This window comes from Phyllosticta citribraziliensis (assembly GCF_038025025.1).
Source record: "Phyllosticta citribraziliensis strain CPC 17464 chromosome Unknown J3D65scaffold_1, whole genome shotgun sequence".
In the NCBI taxonomy this organism is placed as follows: domain Eukaryota; kingdom Fungi; phylum Ascomycota; class Dothideomycetes; order Botryosphaeriales; family Phyllostictaceae; genus Phyllosticta; species Phyllosticta citribraziliensis.
This window is the reverse complement of record NW_027117338.1, coordinates 2287886-2305276: the sequence shown is the minus strand read 5'-3', so window position 1 is coordinate 2305276 and position 17391 is coordinate 2287886. Positions and strand designations below refer to the sequence as shown.

Here is a 17391-nt window from a genome sequence, read left to right as displayed (position 1 = left end):
TCGAGTCTAATGTGCGCCACGAAAGTAAGGCGAAACAACGCAGGAGAGAGAGGAGGGGAAAAGTAGCATCGAAAACGAGGCACTGGTCCGTTTGGGAGCCGGAGTCGCACTCGCAAAGAGAGGATTGTTGAAGGGTATGGAGAGGTCCGAGGGCTCGTTGGTAGGTATGAGGCACCAACGAGCGGGTATCATCTGTTGCGGTCAAGAACCAGGCCCTCAATTGGGCTGCGTGTTGATTTGCTCCGAGAGCCAGGCCTAGAGGAAATAATCCAGCTGGTCAGGGGATTATCTAATACTGGCCGGCGAATCAATTGGGTGGGGGTTGTTACTCACCAAGCCTTCGAAAATGCCCTCGCCGGTGGTTGCGCACGACGGCTCAATCTTCCACTTGTGCTGGCTAGCGATCTTATCCAACTGGAGCTTTGTCTTGACCTCGTCCGGCTTCATGGCCGCCGAAACATCCTGCTTGTTGGCGAAGATGAGTAGACGGGCATCCTTCATTTCGCGATCCGAGATGATGCGGGCGAGTTCGGTGCGGGCTTCGTCAATGCGGTCCCTGTCGCTCGAGTCGACGACGAAGATGAGACCCTGGGTGCCTTTTCCAGACGCGTTAGTGCTCGGGACGCTATGGTGGAGGTTGCGCGCCTGAGGTGCCAAGGGATGAACCTACCGGAGAAGTAATGCCTCCACAGCGGGCGGATTTTGTCCTGTCCGCCAACATCCCAGACGTTGAAGCGGGTCTTCTTGTACATGACGGTCTCGACGTTGAAGCCGACGGTGGGGATGGTGGTAACGTCCTTGTCAAGCTTGAGCTTGTAGAGAATGGCTGCGCAGGGCCGTCAGTACGTTCTTGAATCCATTTGGAGGCTGCCGGCGCCGCAATGGGATTTGGGGGCGCGTACTCGTCTTTCCCGCAGCGTCGAGACCCAGCATCAGGATACGCATCTCCTTGGTCCCGAAGATCTGCTTCATCATCTTGGATATTGAGCCACCCATGTTGACGGCCGGAGTGTTTTTGACGCGAGGGTGGAGGACAGAAGACGGAGGACGGAGGACGGGCGATGAGGGCGTAAGGGTCGCGGCGGAGATGGGAGAATGGCCGATGGAGAGGTGAGGAGGGATGGAGTGGGTTGAAACGCCGGCTCAGCAGAAAGCGTTTGGATGGCCAGGGAGAGGCGCGGCGCGCGCGTGAGGCGTGAGGGAGGGGGGTGTCGCGAGCGAGGTCGAGGATGGACAGCAGCGGATAGCGGGACAGCGCAGGCTAGTATACAGGCTGCGGGAGCGACGGTAAAGGGGCTCTTTTTTTGCACGAAGCTCGGAGGTGGGTGGGGAGCAAGATGTTGGGTTGTTCCTGGATGTAAGGCTTAGGTTGTGGTCAGGGGCGCCAATCGATACCTACAGGCATCACGTCCCGCCCGTCGCGTTCATCTGCTGGAGAGATGCGCTCCCCCCGCCATGCGTCCCTCGTCCTCTCGTCATGCGGTGCACCTTGCTGGCACTCACTCAGGTCCATGTCGTCGCCAACGCAACTCAGCTTATTTTGGGCGTCAGACTGTCTCACCGCAGGGCCTGCCAGCCAGTGCCGCGCGCCAGGACGACGACATGGGCCGGGTCACCAACCACTGCTCTCCGCTGCTGCTAAGGTAGGGCTCGGCTCGCTCCGAAGACGACCAGGACGAGCACTCTTGCCGTGGCGCCACAATGATCTGCTTGGATGCAATTACGTGCAATTACCGTCTATATCTAGCTACATGCCCCCCCATGCTCCCTCCATCATGCCACTCTCAGAAGCCGTCGTCGATGCCGCGCGCCATCTCCTCCCCTTTGCGCTCCTCGTTGATCTCCCACCACCATGCATTTATTTCCGTCCGCTTATCACGATTTTGCCTCTGCGCCGGCGTTTCCTCCCACGGCTTGGGCGCCAGGAGGTAGTGCACGTTCTTGACCTGCTCATCTCTCCATATAGCATCGTGGACCCCCTTCCACCGCATCGTCTTGAGCGCATTGTAGATGTACGGGATGCCGACCCATCGACCGCTGAACACGTCCGACAGGAGCGACTGGTCCGCAAACTCATACGCCATGCTGGTCGGAGATTGCAGCGCGCGCAGAATCGCACCGTACGCAGCCGCCGACGGGTTTACGACTTGAAGTCCGCCGTTTGGCATGGCGAGACCGGCCGTTGGCGACGCGCCTTCCCTCTGTGCCAGCTTCGGCTTCGAATGTTGGGTCGTGAAGGCGCAGTTTTCCGGGATCCTGCCATGTCTCAGCCGTTGTCGCAGATCGAAGGCCAAGGCGAAACTCACCAGTCTGCTGGGTAGTGTGGCTTCTTCAGAGGATTGCAGACGCAAGCATGTGACGCTGCAAACACTCTCTGGCCCTTGGCCTCAAGGCTCGGAGGATCCAGCTCTAGCTCCATCAGCTCGTCCATGTTCTGCAGCGCCAACATGTCCGAGTCCAACTGCACAACCCTGTCATACTCTACCAGGCTGAAGGGCGTCAGTTTGCTCCAGCAGTCGTAGAAGCGCGGGTCATTCGAGTAGTCCTTGTGCGAGGTGGGCAAAAGGTAAGGGATGTGCTTTTTGGGAATCCCGCGCACGTCTAGCGCGCGGTGCCCTTCCGGTGGGAAAGCATCCGTGTAGAGGGCAACCAGCGGGTGTTTGGAGCCAACGCGCTTCAGTGAGAAGTCGAGCGCAAGGAGGCCAGGCAGGTAGGCCGTGTTTGTGATTAACGTGGTCCATACTGGGCGCTTCGGTCAGCGAACAGGTCCCGACGGAAATGTTGAAGCGCACGCGCACCTTTGCTGGAGTCAACCACGCGCGTCTGGTCTGGGTTTACCGCAGCAACAGCTGCCGCGTTCTTTTCGTCTTGGATGGACATTGCTAGGAGTTGGACAGGGAGACGAGGCAGCAGAAGGAGGAGCAGGAGAAGAATCGAAGGAGAGGAAGAGGGCAATATGGTAAGCAAGGCTGCCTCGCGCCCTTGACCTGAGGGCCCTTGGACCTACATCGTCACATCATCGGCTAAGGTCTCTCCAAAGGAAGGCCTCGGCCGCAGAGGCCCACCCCCAGGCTCGCGTCGCCAATGGTCCAGTGGATGGCTTATCGGGCCTGTCAGCGCGCGCCGGCGCCCTCGTGGCCCAGTTTTTGCCCACGTTGAAAACATCCATTTTCTGGTGGCGTCGCAAACTCATGGCGCAAACTTGCAAAAGAGGTTTAGATCTAGCCGAAGTCTTTGATCCTGGATGCCTGTTGTTGCAGGCGATCTCGGTGGTTTTTGCATACCGTCATTAACAGCCCGAAGAGCCGCAGCGGCTCCGTCTTGGCCCATCGAGCCCGCTTATCAAATGTCCGTTGACGTCCCGCCTGCGCTGCGTGCGCAATGCTTCGTCGACACGCGCGCCCATTGAACATTGACTCAGAACCAGGCATGTTCAAAGACTGCGCTGCCTCTTTTCCCCGTGTGTTTCTCCCCCGGTGATGTCTGCAACGGCGAGCTCCTCGCTCAACCATGGCGTCGCATCTTCGCAGGAAAAAAAGATAGCCCCCGCGCCCGCAAACTACAAGGGATTCGTCGCTGGCATATTTTCTGGCATTACCAAATTAGTTGGTGAGGACAAATAGGACCCCTTGTCATGTCCGACGGCTGACTCTGTGTAGTTGGACACCCGTAAGTCTCCAACCTTTTCATCGACGACATCGACCGTTAACCGCCTTGAAGCTTCGACACCATCAAGGTCCGCCTGCAGACTTCCGAAAAGTCGCAATTCAAGGGGCCCCTGGAATGTCTGGTGCAGACTGTCCGCAATGAGGGGATGCGAGGCCTGTACAAGGGCGCTACTCCTCCACTCGTGGGGTGGATGGCAATGGACTCGCTGTGAGTCGTCCTTGTCCGTTCAAATGCTATGGCCGCTGATAGCTCGCGCACAGGATGCTTGGATCCCTTACCGTATACCGCCGTCTTCTCCGCGAGCACGTCTTCACTCCCGTCAATGCTCTCGAGCAATCGACGCACAAATTGCCAACCGTCGGACACGGGGTTGCTGGCATCATGGCAGGATGGACAGTCAGCTTTATCGCGGCTCCTGTAGAGCACGTCAAGGCTCGGCTCCAAGTGCAGTACGCCGCGGACAAGGCACAGAGACTGTACAGCGGCCCGATAGATTGTAGCATGAAGCTGGTGAGCCTCAATGGCACAGACGTGCTTTCCGGGTCACCATAATTCTGACCTCTGACCGTCCAGATACGCGGCCATGGCCTACCCGGACTCTTCCACGGCTTGACCGCGACGATTCTCTTCCGCACGTGGTTTTTTGCTTGGTGGGGATCATACGATGTCTTGACGCGGTACTTTTCGGCAAACACGTCGCTTTCAGCACCGGCCATCAATTTCTGGGCTGGTGGGCTATCTGCCCAAATCTTTTGGTTAACAAGCTACCCCTGCGACGTGGTGAAACAACGCATCATGACGGATCCATTGGGCGAGGGGAGAAAGTACCCACGGTGGAAGGATGCAGCAAAAGCAGTTTGGAAAGAGAACGGGTGGCGGGGGTACTGGCGAGGCTTTGTCCCGTGCTTCCTGCGGGCATTCCCAGCAAACGCAATGGCCCTTGTAGCGTTTGAGGGCGTCATGAGAACGCTGGGCGCGCATTGAGTGCAGGCGGACGCGTCGGAAAAGCAAAACATTGAACAAAGGCGCGTAGGAGAACCGGGCATCCCCACTTTGGTACCGTACGATAACTAAACGATCGAGAGACGCGTACGGAAGACTCAACTCAAGAAACTTTGACTGCACATGTCCGCGATTCATGGAGTGAAGAGTCACACATAGAGACTGACTTTGGCATTGTGCAAGCATCCATCGCATCGGCTCAGCGCGTCCAATCCAATTGGCAAATGCAATCCATGGCAAGCTGCAGGATGGTCGGTTCGGGATATTTGCTTTGGACGGGGAGGCGGCATTCCACAGGCAGACGACAGGCAGACCAACCACAGCCGCTGTCAGTAGGACCCGCAGGGCCTGTCCCTTCCGCTTCCGACCTAGCGCCAAACGGCACACCTGAGCCTTAGCAAACGTCGGGTCCTGGACTGGACGCAGCAGGGCAGGTACGAATGGAAGGTGAAGGGCCCAGGCAGTTATATTCATGTCAGTACCACAGTCTTCTGCCCTCTCCTCTCTTTTTCCCTCCTCCACCCTCGTCTTTCTCTCTCACCCCGAACCTTCTCGCCTGCTGTTGCCCGCCCTCTGCTCAGAGTCCTGCAATATGTAAACTCCCCAAACCCCAATGCTTCGGCACAAGCTAACTCTCTCACACAGCAGCTTTTCCCGCGCCTAGACCTTGACCTAGACCTAGACCGCACGTCGACCGCGGCCATTGTCTGCCCAGGACCTACGTCATTCCCCGCGTCCTAAGCTACACGGCCCTTGTCGACATTCCTCCGTTCAACTTCGGCCTCTTCACTTGCAACCTACCGTCCGCCCCGGTCACGTTTCCCCATCTCCATTGCCCAGCGGCTCACGCATGTCCCAACTCCAACACAACCTCACCAATTTCGACTGAACACAATGCCACCGCCACCCTTGCCCACCCGCGGCCCCAAGCCAGGCCAGTCTTCGGACTCCGGAAGCTGTGGCCCTGGCCCGAATGCCAAACTCATCAATGTCAAACCTGACACTGCCCGCCAGTTCAAATCGCCCATTTTGAAGAGGCCCAAGCCTGTTGCTCCGCCGTTTACGAACTCCAAGGTCTTCAAAGAACCCACCGAACCCGTGAAGCCCACGGGTCAGTCAAACGCCCTGCTTCATGGCACTCGCGGTCAGAAGATGCAGGTCACTGCCAACTACCTTACGATGGCACATCAATTCAAGGAGATCCACGAGTACGCCCTCACCTTTGACGCCAAGATCAAGGACCGCACCGAGAAATGGCGCATTCTCGAGGCTATGAAGAGCATGGAACCACTCCAAGGCGCATCCGACTTCGCCTTTGAGACCGGTGCTATCTGGTCCTTGACTCCTCTCCCAGGAATGCCCGATGTCGAAACCACCACCAACGTTGGACCAGTGTCTTACAGCTCTCCTCTCAATGGCGCGCCGACCACGACCAAGTCCGTTCAGATTCGGTACAACAAAATCCTACGCATGAACGAAGCCTCCGAGGACATTCTGGCAAGCGAACAGCCAGAATGCATCGTACGTGCTATCAATGCTTTCATTGGTCGCAAAATTATGGACCATCAGCCCAACGACATCACCCAGATTGGCCAGAATCGTTTCGCAGTGGATGGTGGATACATGGACATTGGTGGCCTACTTGCGACGCGCACATACTTTCTTTCAACCCGGCCGGCAGAGGGTAGAGTCCTCTTGAATATCAACGCAGCAACCACTGCCTTCTTCGACCCCGTCCCTGTCTCCGACTGGATCGAGAAGATGGGCGCCCCACCTTTCAACATGAGCAACAGAGAAGTCATGGCGTCTCTGAAGGGCACCAATGTGCGCATCACCTACGATCGCCCTACGTGGGATGAGCGCATTGACCCCAACACGGAGCCTAACAGGAGGCGCAAACTGAAGGAGCTCGGAGCTCCCGTCAAGTCGCAAACATTCCATCCGTTCGAAAGCGCGCCTGGCGAAAGGGCTCCTCTTTGGCAGCACTTCCACGCTACACTCAATCAATTTCGGAAGCCATATCTCCCGTGCGCCAACATTGGCAAGCCTAAAGACAGGTCCGGCAACGACGACAAGGCAGTCTGGGTTCCCCCGGAGTACCTGGAAATCGATCGCAAAGAGGTCTACAAGGGCGTCATCACTCCCGAGCACCTCAAGAACATCATCAAGGTTGCATGCCGCAAGCCGGCGGAGAATGCGAACTTGATCTACAAGGAGGGCATGGATCTGCTGGGTATCCGTGGTGACAAGGCTCTCTTCGTAAGTGCATTTGTTGTACGTTCCACCGTGCTTTCGCTAACATTGAACAGGGCAAAATTGGCCTGAAGCTTGGAAACAACTTGATCCAGATCGAAGGCCGTCTGTTGCCGGTCCCCAAAGTTACCTACGCTGGCAATCGTCCGGCAAATGTCAGGAACGCGGGTTGGAACTTGGCCAACACCAAGTTCAGCAAACCTGCATCCGTGCCAGGCTTGGAAGTCATGGTCATCAACCAGCAAGGCCAACCCCCTCCCAGGATCAACGCACCTCAGTTATGGGACGCGATGCAACGAGCGCTTTCGGGTCACGGAATGAATGTCCAGAGGCCCAAGGACAATCAGGTCCGAGAGATCAGGCTTCCATCTTTGAGACAGGACTTCAGGAGGGAACTCCGAGGCAACCCAGCCCATCTTGCTCGCAACCCCCCACGAATGCTTCTTGTCGTGCTTCCCTCACCAAGCGTGGACTTGTACGCTGCGCTCAAGAAGTGGGCAGATTGCAAATGGGGCACCCGTACTGTCGCTGCGCTCCCAAAACATTTCTCAAAAGGCCCTCCCCACCCGCAGACGCTGTCCAACCTCGCCATGAAGTTTAACCTCAAGTGCGGCGGCACAAACCAGGCCCTCGACTACAAGAGCGAATTCCGCAAGCTCTTCACTCCTCAGGGTATGGTCAACACCCTTATTCTCGGAGCCGACGTCACCCATCCGGGAGCGGGTAGCTGCCACGGCTGCCCCTCCATCGCTGCTGTGGTTGGTTCTGTCGACGATCAGTTCTCCAACATGCCAGGATCCATGCGTCTGCAGGCATCTCGCCAGGAGGACATCGAGGATATGGCGGGCATGGCCAAGGAGCGAATCACTGCCTTCGCGTTGAAGAATGCGCGCCTGCCCAGCAACATTCTCATGTTCCGTGACGGAGTCTCCGAGGGCCAATTCCCCATCATCAAGCAGAAAGAGGCCTCGGCCATCCGAGTTGCCTGGGACCAGGCTGCGAGTGAAGCCAAGCGGAATGGAAAGGCCACCGTCCCCAAAGAACTCAAGCTTAGCTTCTACGTCGTCTCGAAGAGGCACCACAGCCGCTTCTTCGCCTCGAACGAGTCCCAGATCTACAATGACAAAGGCAACATCAAGCCCGGTCTGGTCATCGATCGCGTCGTCACTTTACCAAAGCGATGCAACTTCTTCCTACAGTCCCATGACGCGCTGCAAGGAACCGCAAAGCCTGCCCACTACATCGAGATTGTCAACGAGATCGGCCTTGTGGCTGACGAGATCGAACAGATTGTAAGACCCATCCCAACACTGACTTGTGCCCGTACTGATATATCATTAGGCTCACGGTCTTTGCTACACGTACGCCCGCGCAACCAAGGCAGTCTCATACTGTGCTCCTGCCTACTATGCAGATCGCTTGTGCGAGCGTGGAAGACACTACCTCCGCGAGTTTCTGATCGGCGACAATTACGACAAGGATGGCACGAAGACCGAGAAGCCCAAGGAGCGTGACGTGCGCTTGGCCAATCAAATCCAGCTAAGCCAATACTGGCGCGCCTGGTTGGAGAATCCGGCGGTTGATCCCAAGTTGAAGGGCAGTCGCTTGAATCCATGGCACCCTGCTCTGGACGACATCATGTTCTGGCTCTGAGTGGTGGATCAAAGCGGCTTCGCATGGCCACCTTGGGTGAAGATCGATCATGACTTCGTTTTGTTTTCTCTTCTCAGTTACTTCATGGACGACATGACCTACCAAGGAAAGGTGGAAGGTGGGATACAGCGCGGAAAGGCATCCTCGTTTTCCAAGGAACCGCTGACACCCACCTCCCCGACACGACTTCTATGACACTTCGTCTTTCATTCCATCATTCTTTCTTCTCAATTCTTTTCGTCGGCCTGGTTGGCGTTCGGTGGGTAGACTTGCTTTCTTCCCCGACCGGACTTTTCGTTCACCTGGAGTGGGTTTGCCGAGTTGATCTGGCGAAAATAGGAGTCAAAAATCGAGTAGTAATGAATCACGACATGCCTTGCGATAGCTTACCGGCTCGAAAATCACTTGCATATGAGTCTCTGTCTGTGAGGGCAGTGTGCTAACGTCTGTTGCTGTTTTTCCCAAACGTCCCTCGCGGAAAGGATAGATGACATGTTTTGGTGAGTGGACTTGACATTTCTTCGAGTGCAATTGGGGCACGAACTAATCGGGTCACCAGGTGCTGAAAAGGGTCACAAAGCAGTGGATCCCCGCCTCCGAGGCCATTTTTGAAAAGTCTACGCACCGTTACTTTGCTTCTCCGCCTCTCCCTCGCTCTGCTTGATCCACTCAAACTCATCTCCCAGATATTTCTGCGCCCGCAAGTCTCCCGAGCGCGCATGCCCCTCGAAGCGTTCCGCTCGCGCGGCGCGCCCGCACAGCCGACCCAGCTCGCCGCTTGCCCGGGGGTCAACAACCTCCTGATACGTGACCGTCTTGAGATACTTGCCCACCCACAGACCGCCGGTGTAGCGGGCGGCGCCGCGCGTGGGGAGGACGTGGTTGGTGCCAATAACCTTGTCGCCATACGACACGCACGTCATCTCGCCCAAGAACAGGGCGCCATAATTGCGCATCCTGTCCAGCGCCTCGCGCGGGTTCTCGGTCAGAATCTGCACGTGCTCGCTGGCGTAGCGGTCGGCGAGGCGCCACGCGTCGTCGAGCGTGGGCACGACGACGCACTCGCCCCAGTCGCGCCAGCTGGCGCCGGCCAGCTCGGCCGTGGGCAGGTCCGCGAGCAGCTCGTCGATGAGCTGGACGGCGCGGCGCCCGACGGCCTCGCTCGTCGTGATGATTACGGCGGGCGAGTCCGGCCCGTGCTCGGCTTGCGAGAGTATGTCGACGGCGACCGTCTGCGGGGATGCTGTGTCGTCGGCGACGATGAGGATCTCGGTGGGCCCGGCGAAGAGGTCGATGCCTACGCTGCCGAAGAGCTGGCGTTTGGCTTCGGCGACGAAGGCGTTGCCTGTTGGTTGCGACGTGTGTCAGTCTTCGTTCAGGGGCTGGGCTTCCCCAGGATGGACAACCACTTGTTCTACCAAACCGGAAATCAACGTACCCGGACCCGCGAGGAAGTCGACCTTCTTGATCGTCTCAGTGCCAATGGCCATGGCGGCGATAGCCTGTACACCGCCCAGCAGGTAGATCTCGTCGGCGCCCGCCAGGTGCATGGCGGCCACCGTGGCATTGGGGACTTCGCCAGCGATGGGCGGCGTAGCGCCAACGACGTTTTTGACGCCCGCGACGCGCGCCGTCAGAATCGTCATGTGCGCGCTGGCGAGCAGCGGGTACCGACCGCCAGGGACGTATCTGAGGTGTTGTTATCAAGTGAGTCTGACCAAACCCGCCAGCTCTGCCGTGCACCAAATGACCTCCAGGGGGAGAAGTATCATGAAACCACCAGAAACAAGCAGAGACCAAGAGAAATACTACTAGAGAAATAGAAGAGGCATGACCTACGCTCCCACACTCTCAACCGGAACGTTCTTCTGCCCCAACCTGACCCCCGGCTGCGTCTCGATCTCAAAGTCGCGCAACGACTCCCTCTGCGCCTGCGCAAACCTCCTCACATTCGCCTGCACCGTTTTGATGTCGTCAATCAGCTGCGTCGGACACGCCGCAATTGCTGCTTCGATCTGCGCCGCGCTCAGCTTAAAGCCTGTCGGCGGGTCCCACTTGTCGAATTTCTGCGAGTAGGCGCGGACGGCGGCGTCGCCGCGGGCGCGCACGTCGTCGATTACGTTGGAGACGATGGTCGCGACGGACGCGTTGGAGGAGGTGCTGTTGCTCTGAGAAGCGGGTGAGGGCTTCTTGAGGTATGTGTAGGACGGTGTATTTGGCGACATCTTGGGGGGCGTGCTTGGTTGGTAGGATGAATTAAGTGCGTTAATGGGATTCCGAGTTATCTGAGCTATTGCAGACGACTCGATTGTTTGTTCTCCTCAATTCGTGTTCAGGATGCTCCTGGAAAGAGGTGTTAAGTGCAGCAAAGCAAAGTTGACGATTCCTTGCAGTCGATGTGACGGCTGCTCCATCCATCGCAAGCAGGACTTCTAAACTTCAAATATGCATGTCCGTCGGGACGGCCCTCCGAAATCGCTTGCTTACATTCACTCTCCAACAAGTGGCGTCCCGCGCGTTCAATTGATCCAGTGTAGTCCGAGATGGTTAGGTAGGTTGTCGTGAGATCCATGTCTGCCACTTCTTCCGCCCGACAACCGGGGACCCCGCATGATGATGATCCCCTCTCCCCCACACGCACGTCACGTCCCTCCCGTAGCGGCCCCACGTATGTCTGTGTGTCAGGTATGGCATTCGGTTGCGTCCGGCGGTAGTGGAGCCGAGATGTTACGACTCCCAAGTAGCGGGATTTGGTGTATTCCATGGTATCTTTGATTGATGCTCTAATGTGCGCGTGTTGCTCACTAGAGCTAGAGAAAGTAGTCAGTCGAAAGGGGGATATGGCCAAGAAATTGCGAGGCGAATGCGCACTGGGAGGCTTCGTCAGCGGAACCGCGATGCTCGCGTCGGTCGACGCCACCGGCAGATGCAACGATTGAAAGCACTCATACAAACTGAATCACGGATTCCAAGACGCAGCAGTGGGGGCAGCATTGTAAATCCAGTCCATTTGTATACGTTACCACTACCATCTGGGAGACCTTGTAGCTAGCTCCCGTAGTCGCTGTAATCCTTTCCTAATGTCGATTCCACCTTCGTTGCCCATTCATTGTGCAATATGCCTCTGAGTCCGTCTCAAATCACACCATGTGATCCGGAGAGAGAGCTTCCTTCCCTCATGTGTACCCCCGACGAACCATTGAGCAGAGAGAAACTTTCCACCGCTCGAAGCCTTGAAGAAGTTGAATGGCTGGATGGGTATTGTTGTATCAAGAGGCGCAGGTCTATTCGTTGGAAGTCCTCAGCCGGACGCGCGCGAGCCTGAACTCTTCGAGATCGAATTCCAGAAAGAGGATCTCCTTGGCGAGCTTGATGTGTTCAAGCTTTGCTTCGTCATCTCTCCTCTCGAGCTCTTGCTCCAACTCCGAGTTCTCGACGCCAGCGATTTCTTGAAGAACGAGCCATTCGTCTGAGAACCACTGAACGATGCGGCCATGGGGGTTGCGGCGGATGTCGATGACGAGCTCAAAGACCTCGTGGTCCTTTCTCATTTTTTCCTCATACGCCAGAAGATTGGCAACGCGCTTGGAGATTACATGCTTGGTGAGCGAGATCATGTGTCGGAGGAAGTTCATCTTCTTGGCCTTCCAGCTGTGACCGCTGTACGGCGTCTCTGTTGCCGACTGGACTGAATTGGCGGTGCGAGCAGCAACGCACTTGAGTAGCGTTATGTCTTTGCCGCCCGTCGAGGCTTGGGAACGCACTGATCCGGACGCGATGGTCGATCCCTTCGGGGTCGTGTTCTCGTGATCAAGGGTGAACTTGCGGTTGGTTACTGCGTCCTGAGGGCTCAAGTGACTTCGAATCACCCAAGGAGCGAAGGCGCCGGTTCGATTGCGAGCGGATCGGTTGCGTCTGGCGTAGATGACTTTGCCACAGGGGAGACGGACGGGGACCCTTTCTTCTTCGTCGTCGTCTTTGATGCTCAAGTGGGCGAGGAGCTCGTCGAGTTTGGGAGGGGATGGTCGGACTGCTGCGGAGTCGGCTTTGCCTGGTGCTCTCCTCGATGCCATCGACTTGGACAATGTCGCGAGCTTGACAGGAGTGTAGTGCGTGCGATTCGTCAACGATGAGCGGCGTCAAGCTTTCGTGAAAGCTATTCCACCGGTCCAGAGAGAGGGAGTGAGTAGAAGTAGAGTCGGCATGGCTTGGAGCAGATGGCAGGACATGTTACTGATGTTCCGGAACGTACTAAAGCGCAGCCTTGGGGTCGGCGCGCGGCTCCCACCTTCCTCGCTGAATATCGTAATCATGTGGTCGTGGTGTTTTGTTCGACGACTAATATGAAAATTTGAACTTGCCAGCGAAATTCGAGAAAATTGCCGGCCGACACCTATAGGCTCCGAGCAAGTCAGTTCAACCGATCACTTGCGACTTGACCAAATCACAACACAACCCATTCCGCCACGGTTGCAACCAACGGCCAACTTCCGATTCAACATGGAGGGCGAAAAGCAGCCGGATGGAGCACTTCGGCTGAAGTCCAAAGCGTCCTTCCGCCTCAAGGGAAATCCGTTCAGCAATGGTGGATCCGGCTCACTCATGAGGAGCACCTTGCCATCCGCCACCAAGCAGTTTGACCCCCTCTTCGCAAGCGTCGACGACTGCCCAGCGTACCAGAGAGCGTACGCCCCGAACTTTCGCTCCAAAGATGTCAGGGCCGAGCTCGAGCCCGAATTGCCCCAATACGACGTTTCCGTCACCCACCAAGCCAACGCTCGCAGCCTCCCTCCGCTTCCCGAGTTTCACGAATTGCGCGACATGCCACACCACAGCCACGTCAAGGGTCTCACGGTTGGCCAAATCAGTCGCCACCAGAAGTCGCTCAACGCGTGGCGCATGCGTGGCTATGAGGAAGTGCCGCGGTGGAACAGGCGCGAGTTTCGCAAGACCAGGCGATCGATGAAGCCGAAGCCGACGAAGACTCCAAAGACCACAGCGGATGAAGGCGCGAAGGAAAGCGACAAGACTCAAGACGCTGTCGGCGACGACGACGAAGTCGGCAACCAGCACGGCGCGGAAGATGAGGAAGAGATGATCGGCGCTGAGGGAAACGTCGACAGCGCCAGAATGTATCCGAAAGAGATGGAGGCCTGGCTTCGCGCCTAGGGTAGGTACAACGGCCATCATCGTCGGCGGCGACAAGAGCAAAGCAAGCTGGAGATTGTCATACAACCAAGCCGACTTGGAAACATCGAATTCATGTTGGTCTCTCGGCACTGGTTGTTCTGGCTGCGTCTGCGCCTTGGATCATGCACAAAACAAGCAGAGGTTTGCCGGGGAGCAGAAGAGTGAGGTGGGTGAGGTCAGTGGCACTGCACCGGGCCATTAGCGAACGCCTTCCCCGCACTAAGGTCCCACAGGAAGCGTCCCTTGCATTCTCGACACTCACAACCTTCAAAGTACTTCCTTCACCATGCTCCTCTTCTGGCTTCTTGCAAAGGCTCTTATCGTGTACTTGTGATGTGAGATCGCAAGTCGTGCTTCTGTGTCTGCGCTCTTGTTCAGCCCCCAAGTGTCTTTGACGTCTGCCTGCACGTCACTTGCTGACATCCAACCACACGGCCTTCAAGGACCCTGATGAGCCAGGAAAAGCAACATGCATCCACTAACGGGGCCACGCGCCGGGACAAATCATGCGCCACCCAGTACTTATATTTGGCCTTCGTTTTGTTTACCCTCCTGTTATCCTTTCTCTTGTTCATTGACCTTGTCCGGCGCCTCATCATAATGTTCTTGGGCCTTGCTGCAGCCCTTGTTGGCTCTCTCTCCATTCCAGCTTCTGCGACTAGCTCGAACACAACACGTGAAGCTCTCTATCCTTTTCAGCAAGCGACGTGTGTACAAAATCATACTAACGCCAAACAGTCCTTCCTCTAACCTTCAATCCCCTCCCCCTTGGCTCTATCACTCCTTCAGGCTGGCTTCGGGATCAATTACTTCTTTCAGCAGCTGGCCTTGCCGGCCACCAACATGACTTTTACCCCTACGTGGCCAACAGTAGCTGGTTGGGGGGCTCGTCTGAGTATTCGGGTCTCAACGAGGGCTTTCCCTATTGGCTCAACGGGCTCGTTCCTCTTGCCTATGCCACTGATGACGCACGGCTTAAGAAACAAGTCTCCGATGCAGTCACCTACGTTTTGGATCATCAAGCGCAAGACGGGTGGCTTGGTCCCGAGACTGGCAACTCAAGGAATCTATGGGCGCGGTACCCGCTGTTGCTTGGTTTGATTCAGCTGGTGGAGGCAGATCCACAGACCTGGGAGAAGCCAGTGCTGGATTCCATTGGCAGATTCGTGGGGCTCATGCTGAACATGCTAAACTCCAATGGCACAGGGTACCTGTGGCATGAGGGAGATGGGCTGAGCGAGGCCGATACGACATGGGGACGTGTCAGAGTGCAGGATCTCCTGATCACTCTGCAGTGGTTGTTTGAAAGGCCAGGCATTTCAGATGGCGTAAAAGCAAATGCGAAGAATTCGATGGAACTGTTGATTCAGGGGGCGATCAGCTGGGCGGATTGGTGGCAAGAAGGAGCATTCATCAAGGGGGATCTCAACTTTCTGAGCACAGAAGGTTCTGACGGCCCTAGGTATCCATATGAGCATGGTGTAAATGCTGGTCAAGGTATGCAACACCCTTGGTCTTCAAAACAAACTCTCATAATTTGCAGGACTGAAGGCACTGGCCGTCTTTCGCCGCTTTACCCACAACGACTCTCTGATAGACATTACAAGGAGAGGTGTTGACTGGACATTTCAGTATCACGGCGCTGCTTCTGGCGGTATACTCGCTGACGAGAGACTTGCTGGTCTGGCTCCATACTACGGGTTAGTGACTCGGATTCGAACATCGAAAACCTATAAGCTCACAAGGAGCAGGTCGGAAACATGCACACTAGTAGAGACCATGTATTCTCTCAGCTACCTGTACCAAGCATTCGGCGACAACGATTACGCAGACCAAGCAGAGCGCATCGCCTTCAATGCACTGCCTTCGCAACTCTCTCCCGACTGGTGGGCGCGTCAATACGTCGGACAGCCCAACCAAGGATACTCAACAGAGCTTTCGTCGAACCCCTTCTTCAACGTCAACAATGTCGGGCAGACGTACGGCGTTGAAAACGACTACCCCTGCTGCACAGTCAACCATCCGCAAGGCCTCCCCAAGTTCCTCTCGCAATCGTACCTGCGCGTTGGCGATGACGGTCTAGCGCATGCGCTTCTCAGTCCCGCATCGCTGGCGACGACCCTGCCGAACGGGGCCGCTGTCACTGTCAACTGCACGACGCAATACCCCTTTGCAACGACGCTGACATACTCGATCACGGCCTCGCGCCCTTTTACCTTCCACCTGCGCATCCCCACCTGGTCCAACGCCAACTCTTCCCATCTCTTCCTCAACAACAGTACAACACCAACACCGCTCTCCCCTTCACCACACACCGGCTTGCACGCCGTCCCGCTTGTAGCCGGCTCCTCAAGCCTCACATTCACGCTCTCCGCACCACTATCCACAAAGGCCCGCGCCAACGACACCCTAACCGTCACGCGCGGAGCCCTCGTCTTCGCCCTCGCCATCCCCAGCACCAACACCTCGCTCCCCGCCGCCTCCTACCGCGACGCCTCGACGCCGCTGCAGGGCGCCCCGCCGCAGGCGCGCGACTGGCGCCTCGCCAACGCGTCGGCCTGGAACGTCGCCATCGACCCGTCGTCCCTCGTCCTGCGCTCCGGCATCGAGAGCCTGGACGGGGATGCAGGTGGTGCGTCGAGCGCCAGTGGTGTTGCTGCCGCCGAGGAGCCGCTTCCGAACCCCATCTTTGCGCCCGGCGCCCCGCCTGTTTGGGTCGAGGCGAGGGGGTGCGAGATTGGTGGGTGGGGGGTTTACAGAGGGGTGATGGATGTGCCGCCGCCGTTGGCGGAGAGGGCGTGTATAAACGGGACGAGGAAGACGGTCAGGCTGGAGCCGATGGGCGCGGCGAAGTTGAGGATTGTAGATCTGGCGACGGTGGAGGTGGGAGGGGACCAGTAGTAGGATGGATGCAGAGGGCGGCGATCAGGAGGTTGTTGTTCTTGGATAGAAAAGATGGCGTGTCGATAGACGTCGCGCCCCCGCCAACACGTTGAACACTAAGAGACGCATTCGAAAATACCCGCGCAGCTTCATATGAACTTCTCGATTTTTGATGCGAATGGCGTCGCTCAAGAGCTACGTGGCTATCCCAAGCCGCCCCATCCGCTAACCAACCCGCCAGCAAGACACCACGGAACGCCATACAAAAGCAGAACAGACGATGCAACTGAGACGACGACTTCGTGTTCGATTCAATCTCTCCCAGTCGGACCGATCCAGGCACCTGGAGCGATCCCATCATTAATCCAAACTCGTGGTCCCTGAAGCGGCATCTCTGGCGTCTCAAGCTGCTCTGATCGATCGTTTGTGATTGGGAATTGGGTGCGGAGCACCAACTTGAAGTATTCGTAGGAGAGGAACGGGAGAGGGAAGAGACGCCAAGGAAAAATGAAAAAACACTAAATAGACACAGTGAAGAGAACAAACAACAGAAATGGCGAGTGGGTATCTCGAAGCACAAACGCATCGCTAGCCGCTCCCACCGGCTGCTGGAGGCGCCTGCGTCATACCCGGAGCAGTGGAGGGAAGCTGGATGAAAAACTGAAAATGAAAAAGGGAAGAAACAAACAGGAAAAGGACGGCGTGCGGTGACTTGAACGGGTGGGCCGGTGTTGGTGTTGA

General features: G+C 56.9%; 8 protein-coding genes across 8 annotated transcripts; 4 read left to right on the top strand and 4 right to left on the bottom strand.

Annotated features, from left to right (window-relative positions):
- Positions 1–40: 40 nt before the first annotated feature.
- J3D65DRAFT_683451 (ADP-ribosylation factor family-domain-containing protein) lies at positions 41–996 on the bottom strand (the record flags this gene model as incomplete). The annotated part of the gene is made up of 3 exons (XM_066803771.1): positions 41–596; positions 671–826; positions 903–996. The coding sequence occupies 3 exons, from the start codon at positions 994–996 to the stop codon at positions 286–288; spliced, it is 561 nt and encodes a 186-aa protein (XP_066660054.1). The 3' UTR covers positions 41–285.
- Positions 997–1697: 701 nt separating this feature from the next.
- Positions 1698–3099, bottom strand: J3D65DRAFT_610872 (glycosyl transferase family protein). The gene is made up of 3 exons (XM_066798845.1): positions 2799–3099; positions 2307–2742; positions 1698–2256 (listed from the first exon to the last, which is right to left on the bottom strand). The coding sequence occupies exons 1-3, from the start codon at positions 2878–2880 to the stop codon at positions 1785–1787; spliced, it is 990 nt and encodes a 329-aa protein (XP_066660053.1). The 5' UTR covers positions 2881–3099; the 3' UTR covers positions 1698–1784.
- An 11-nt stretch (positions 3100–3110) lies between these two features.
- Positions 3111–5018, top strand: J3D65DRAFT_37670 (mitochondrial carrier domain-containing protein). The gene is made up of 5 exons (XM_066795741.1): positions 3111–3609; positions 3660–3669; positions 3721–3876; positions 3930–4179; positions 4243–5018. Exons 1-5 carry the CDS (start codon positions 3480–3482, stop codon positions 4651–4653), a joined length of 957 nt encoding a protein of 318 aa, XP_066660052.1. The 5' UTR covers positions 3111–3479; the 3' UTR covers positions 4654–5018.
- A 423-nt stretch (positions 5019–5441) lies between these two features.
- Positions 5442–8673, top strand: J3D65DRAFT_37713 (Piwi domain-containing protein). The gene is made up of 3 exons (XM_066795746.1): positions 5442–6930; positions 6981–8216; positions 8266–8673. The coding sequence occupies exons 1-3, from the start codon at positions 5566–5568 to the stop codon at positions 8575–8577; spliced, it is 2913 nt and encodes a 970-aa protein (XP_066660051.1). The 5' UTR covers positions 5442–5565; the 3' UTR covers positions 8578–8673.
- A 293-nt stretch (positions 8674–8966) lies between these two features.
- Positions 8967–11152, bottom strand: J3D65DRAFT_610855 (histidinol dehydrogenase 1). The gene is made up of 4 exons (XM_066798844.1): positions 11065–11152; positions 10417–10920; positions 10016–10266; positions 8967–9922 (listed from the first exon to the last, which is right to left on the bottom strand). Exons 2-4 carry the CDS (start codon positions 10800–10802, stop codon positions 9195–9197), a joined length of 1365 nt encoding a protein of 454 aa, XP_066660050.1. The 5' UTR covers positions 10803–10920; positions 11065–11152; the 3' UTR covers positions 8967–9194.
- A 709-nt stretch (positions 11153–11861) lies between these two features.
- J3D65DRAFT_664035 (uncharacterized protein) lies at positions 11862–12650 on the bottom strand (the record flags this gene model as incomplete). The annotated part of the gene is made up of 1 exon (XM_066802716.1): positions 11862–12650. The coding sequence occupies one exon, from the start codon at positions 12648–12650 to the stop codon at positions 11862–11864; it is 789 nt and encodes a 262-aa protein (XP_066660049.1).
- A 214-nt stretch (positions 12651–12864) lies between these two features.
- Positions 12865–13982, top strand: J3D65DRAFT_37676 (uncharacterized protein). The gene has a single exon (XM_066795742.1). It carries the CDS (start codon positions 13078–13080, stop codon positions 13744–13746), a length of 669 nt encoding a protein of 222 aa, XP_066660048.1. The 5' UTR covers positions 12865–13077; the 3' UTR covers positions 13747–13982.
- Positions 13983–14321: 339 nt separating this feature from the next.
- J3D65DRAFT_610847 (uncharacterized protein) lies at positions 14322–16904 on the top strand. Its single transcript, XM_066798843.1, has 4 exons — positions 14322–14443; positions 14506–15264; positions 15311–15467; positions 15519–16904. Exons 1-4 carry the CDS (start codon positions 14368–14370, stop codon positions 16666–16668), a joined length of 2142 nt encoding a protein of 713 aa, XP_066660047.1. The 5' UTR covers positions 14322–14367; the 3' UTR covers positions 16669–16904.
- The last annotated feature ends 487 nt before the right edge of the window (positions 16905–17391 follow it).

Bases quoted from the DNA above. Each gene is read 5' to 3' on its own strand.
- J3D65DRAFT_610872 (XM_066798845.1), bottom strand. From the start codon at position 2,880: ATGTCCATCCAAGACGAAAAGAACGCGGCAGCTGTTGCTGCGGTAAAC. The intron at 2,743-2,798 runs GTGCGCGTGCGC...CGAAGCGCCCAG, and splicing joins CGTGGTTGACTCCAGCAAAG to TATGGACCACGTTAATCACA. The intron at 2,257-2,306 runs GTGAGTTTCGCC...GAGACATGGCAG, and splicing joins CCACACTACCCAGCAGACTG to GATCCCGGAAAACTGCGCCT.
- J3D65DRAFT_37670 (XM_066795741.1), top strand. From the start codon at position 3,480: ATGTCTGCAACGGCGAGCTCCTCGCTCAACCATGGCGTCGCATCTTCG. The intron at 3,877-3,929 runs GTGAGTCGTCCT...GCTCGCGCACAG, and splicing joins TGGATGGCAATGGACTCGCT to GATGCTTGGATCCCTTACCG. The intron at 4,180-4,242 runs GTGAGCCTCAAT...CTGACCGTCCAG, and splicing joins TAGATTGTAGCATGAAGCTG to ATACGCGGCCATGGCCTACC.
- J3D65DRAFT_37713 (XM_066795746.1), top strand. From the start codon at position 5,566: ATGCCACCGCCACCCTTGCCCACCCGCGGCCCCAAGCCAGGCCAGTCT. The intron at 6,931-6,980 runs GTAAGTGCATTT...AACATTGAACAG, and splicing joins GTGGTGACAAGGCTCTCTTC to GGCAAAATTGGCCTGAAGCT. The intron at 8,217-8,265 runs GTAAGACCCATC...ATATATCATTAG, and splicing joins CTGACGAGATCGAACAGATT to GCTCACGGTCTTTGCTACAC.
- J3D65DRAFT_610855 (XM_066798844.1), bottom strand. From the start codon at position 10,802: ATGTCGCCAAATACACCGTCCTACACATACCTCAAGAAGCCCTCACCC. The intron at 10,267-10,416 runs GTAGGTCATGCC...ACAACACCTCAG, and splicing joins CCGGTTGAGAGTGTGGGAGC to ATACGTCCCTGGCGGTCGGT. The intron at 9,923-10,015 runs GTACGTTGATTT...CGCAACCAACAG, and splicing joins CGACTTCCTCGCGGGTCCGG to GCAACGCCTTCGTCGCCGAA.
- J3D65DRAFT_37676 (XM_066795742.1), top strand. From the start codon at position 13,078: ATGGAGGGCGAAAAGCAGCCGGATGGAGCACTTCGGCTGAAGTCCAAA.
- J3D65DRAFT_610847 (XM_066798843.1), top strand. From the start codon at position 14,368: ATGTTCTTGGGCCTTGCTGCAGCCCTTGTTGGCTCTCTCTCCATTCCA. The intron at 14,444-14,505 runs GTGAAGCTCTCT...AACGCCAAACAG, and splicing joins GACTAGCTCGAACACAACAC to TCCTTCCTCTAACCTTCAAT. The intron at 15,265-15,310 runs GTATGCAACACC...CATAATTTGCAG, and splicing joins TGGTGTAAATGCTGGTCAAG to GACTGAAGGCACTGGCCGTC.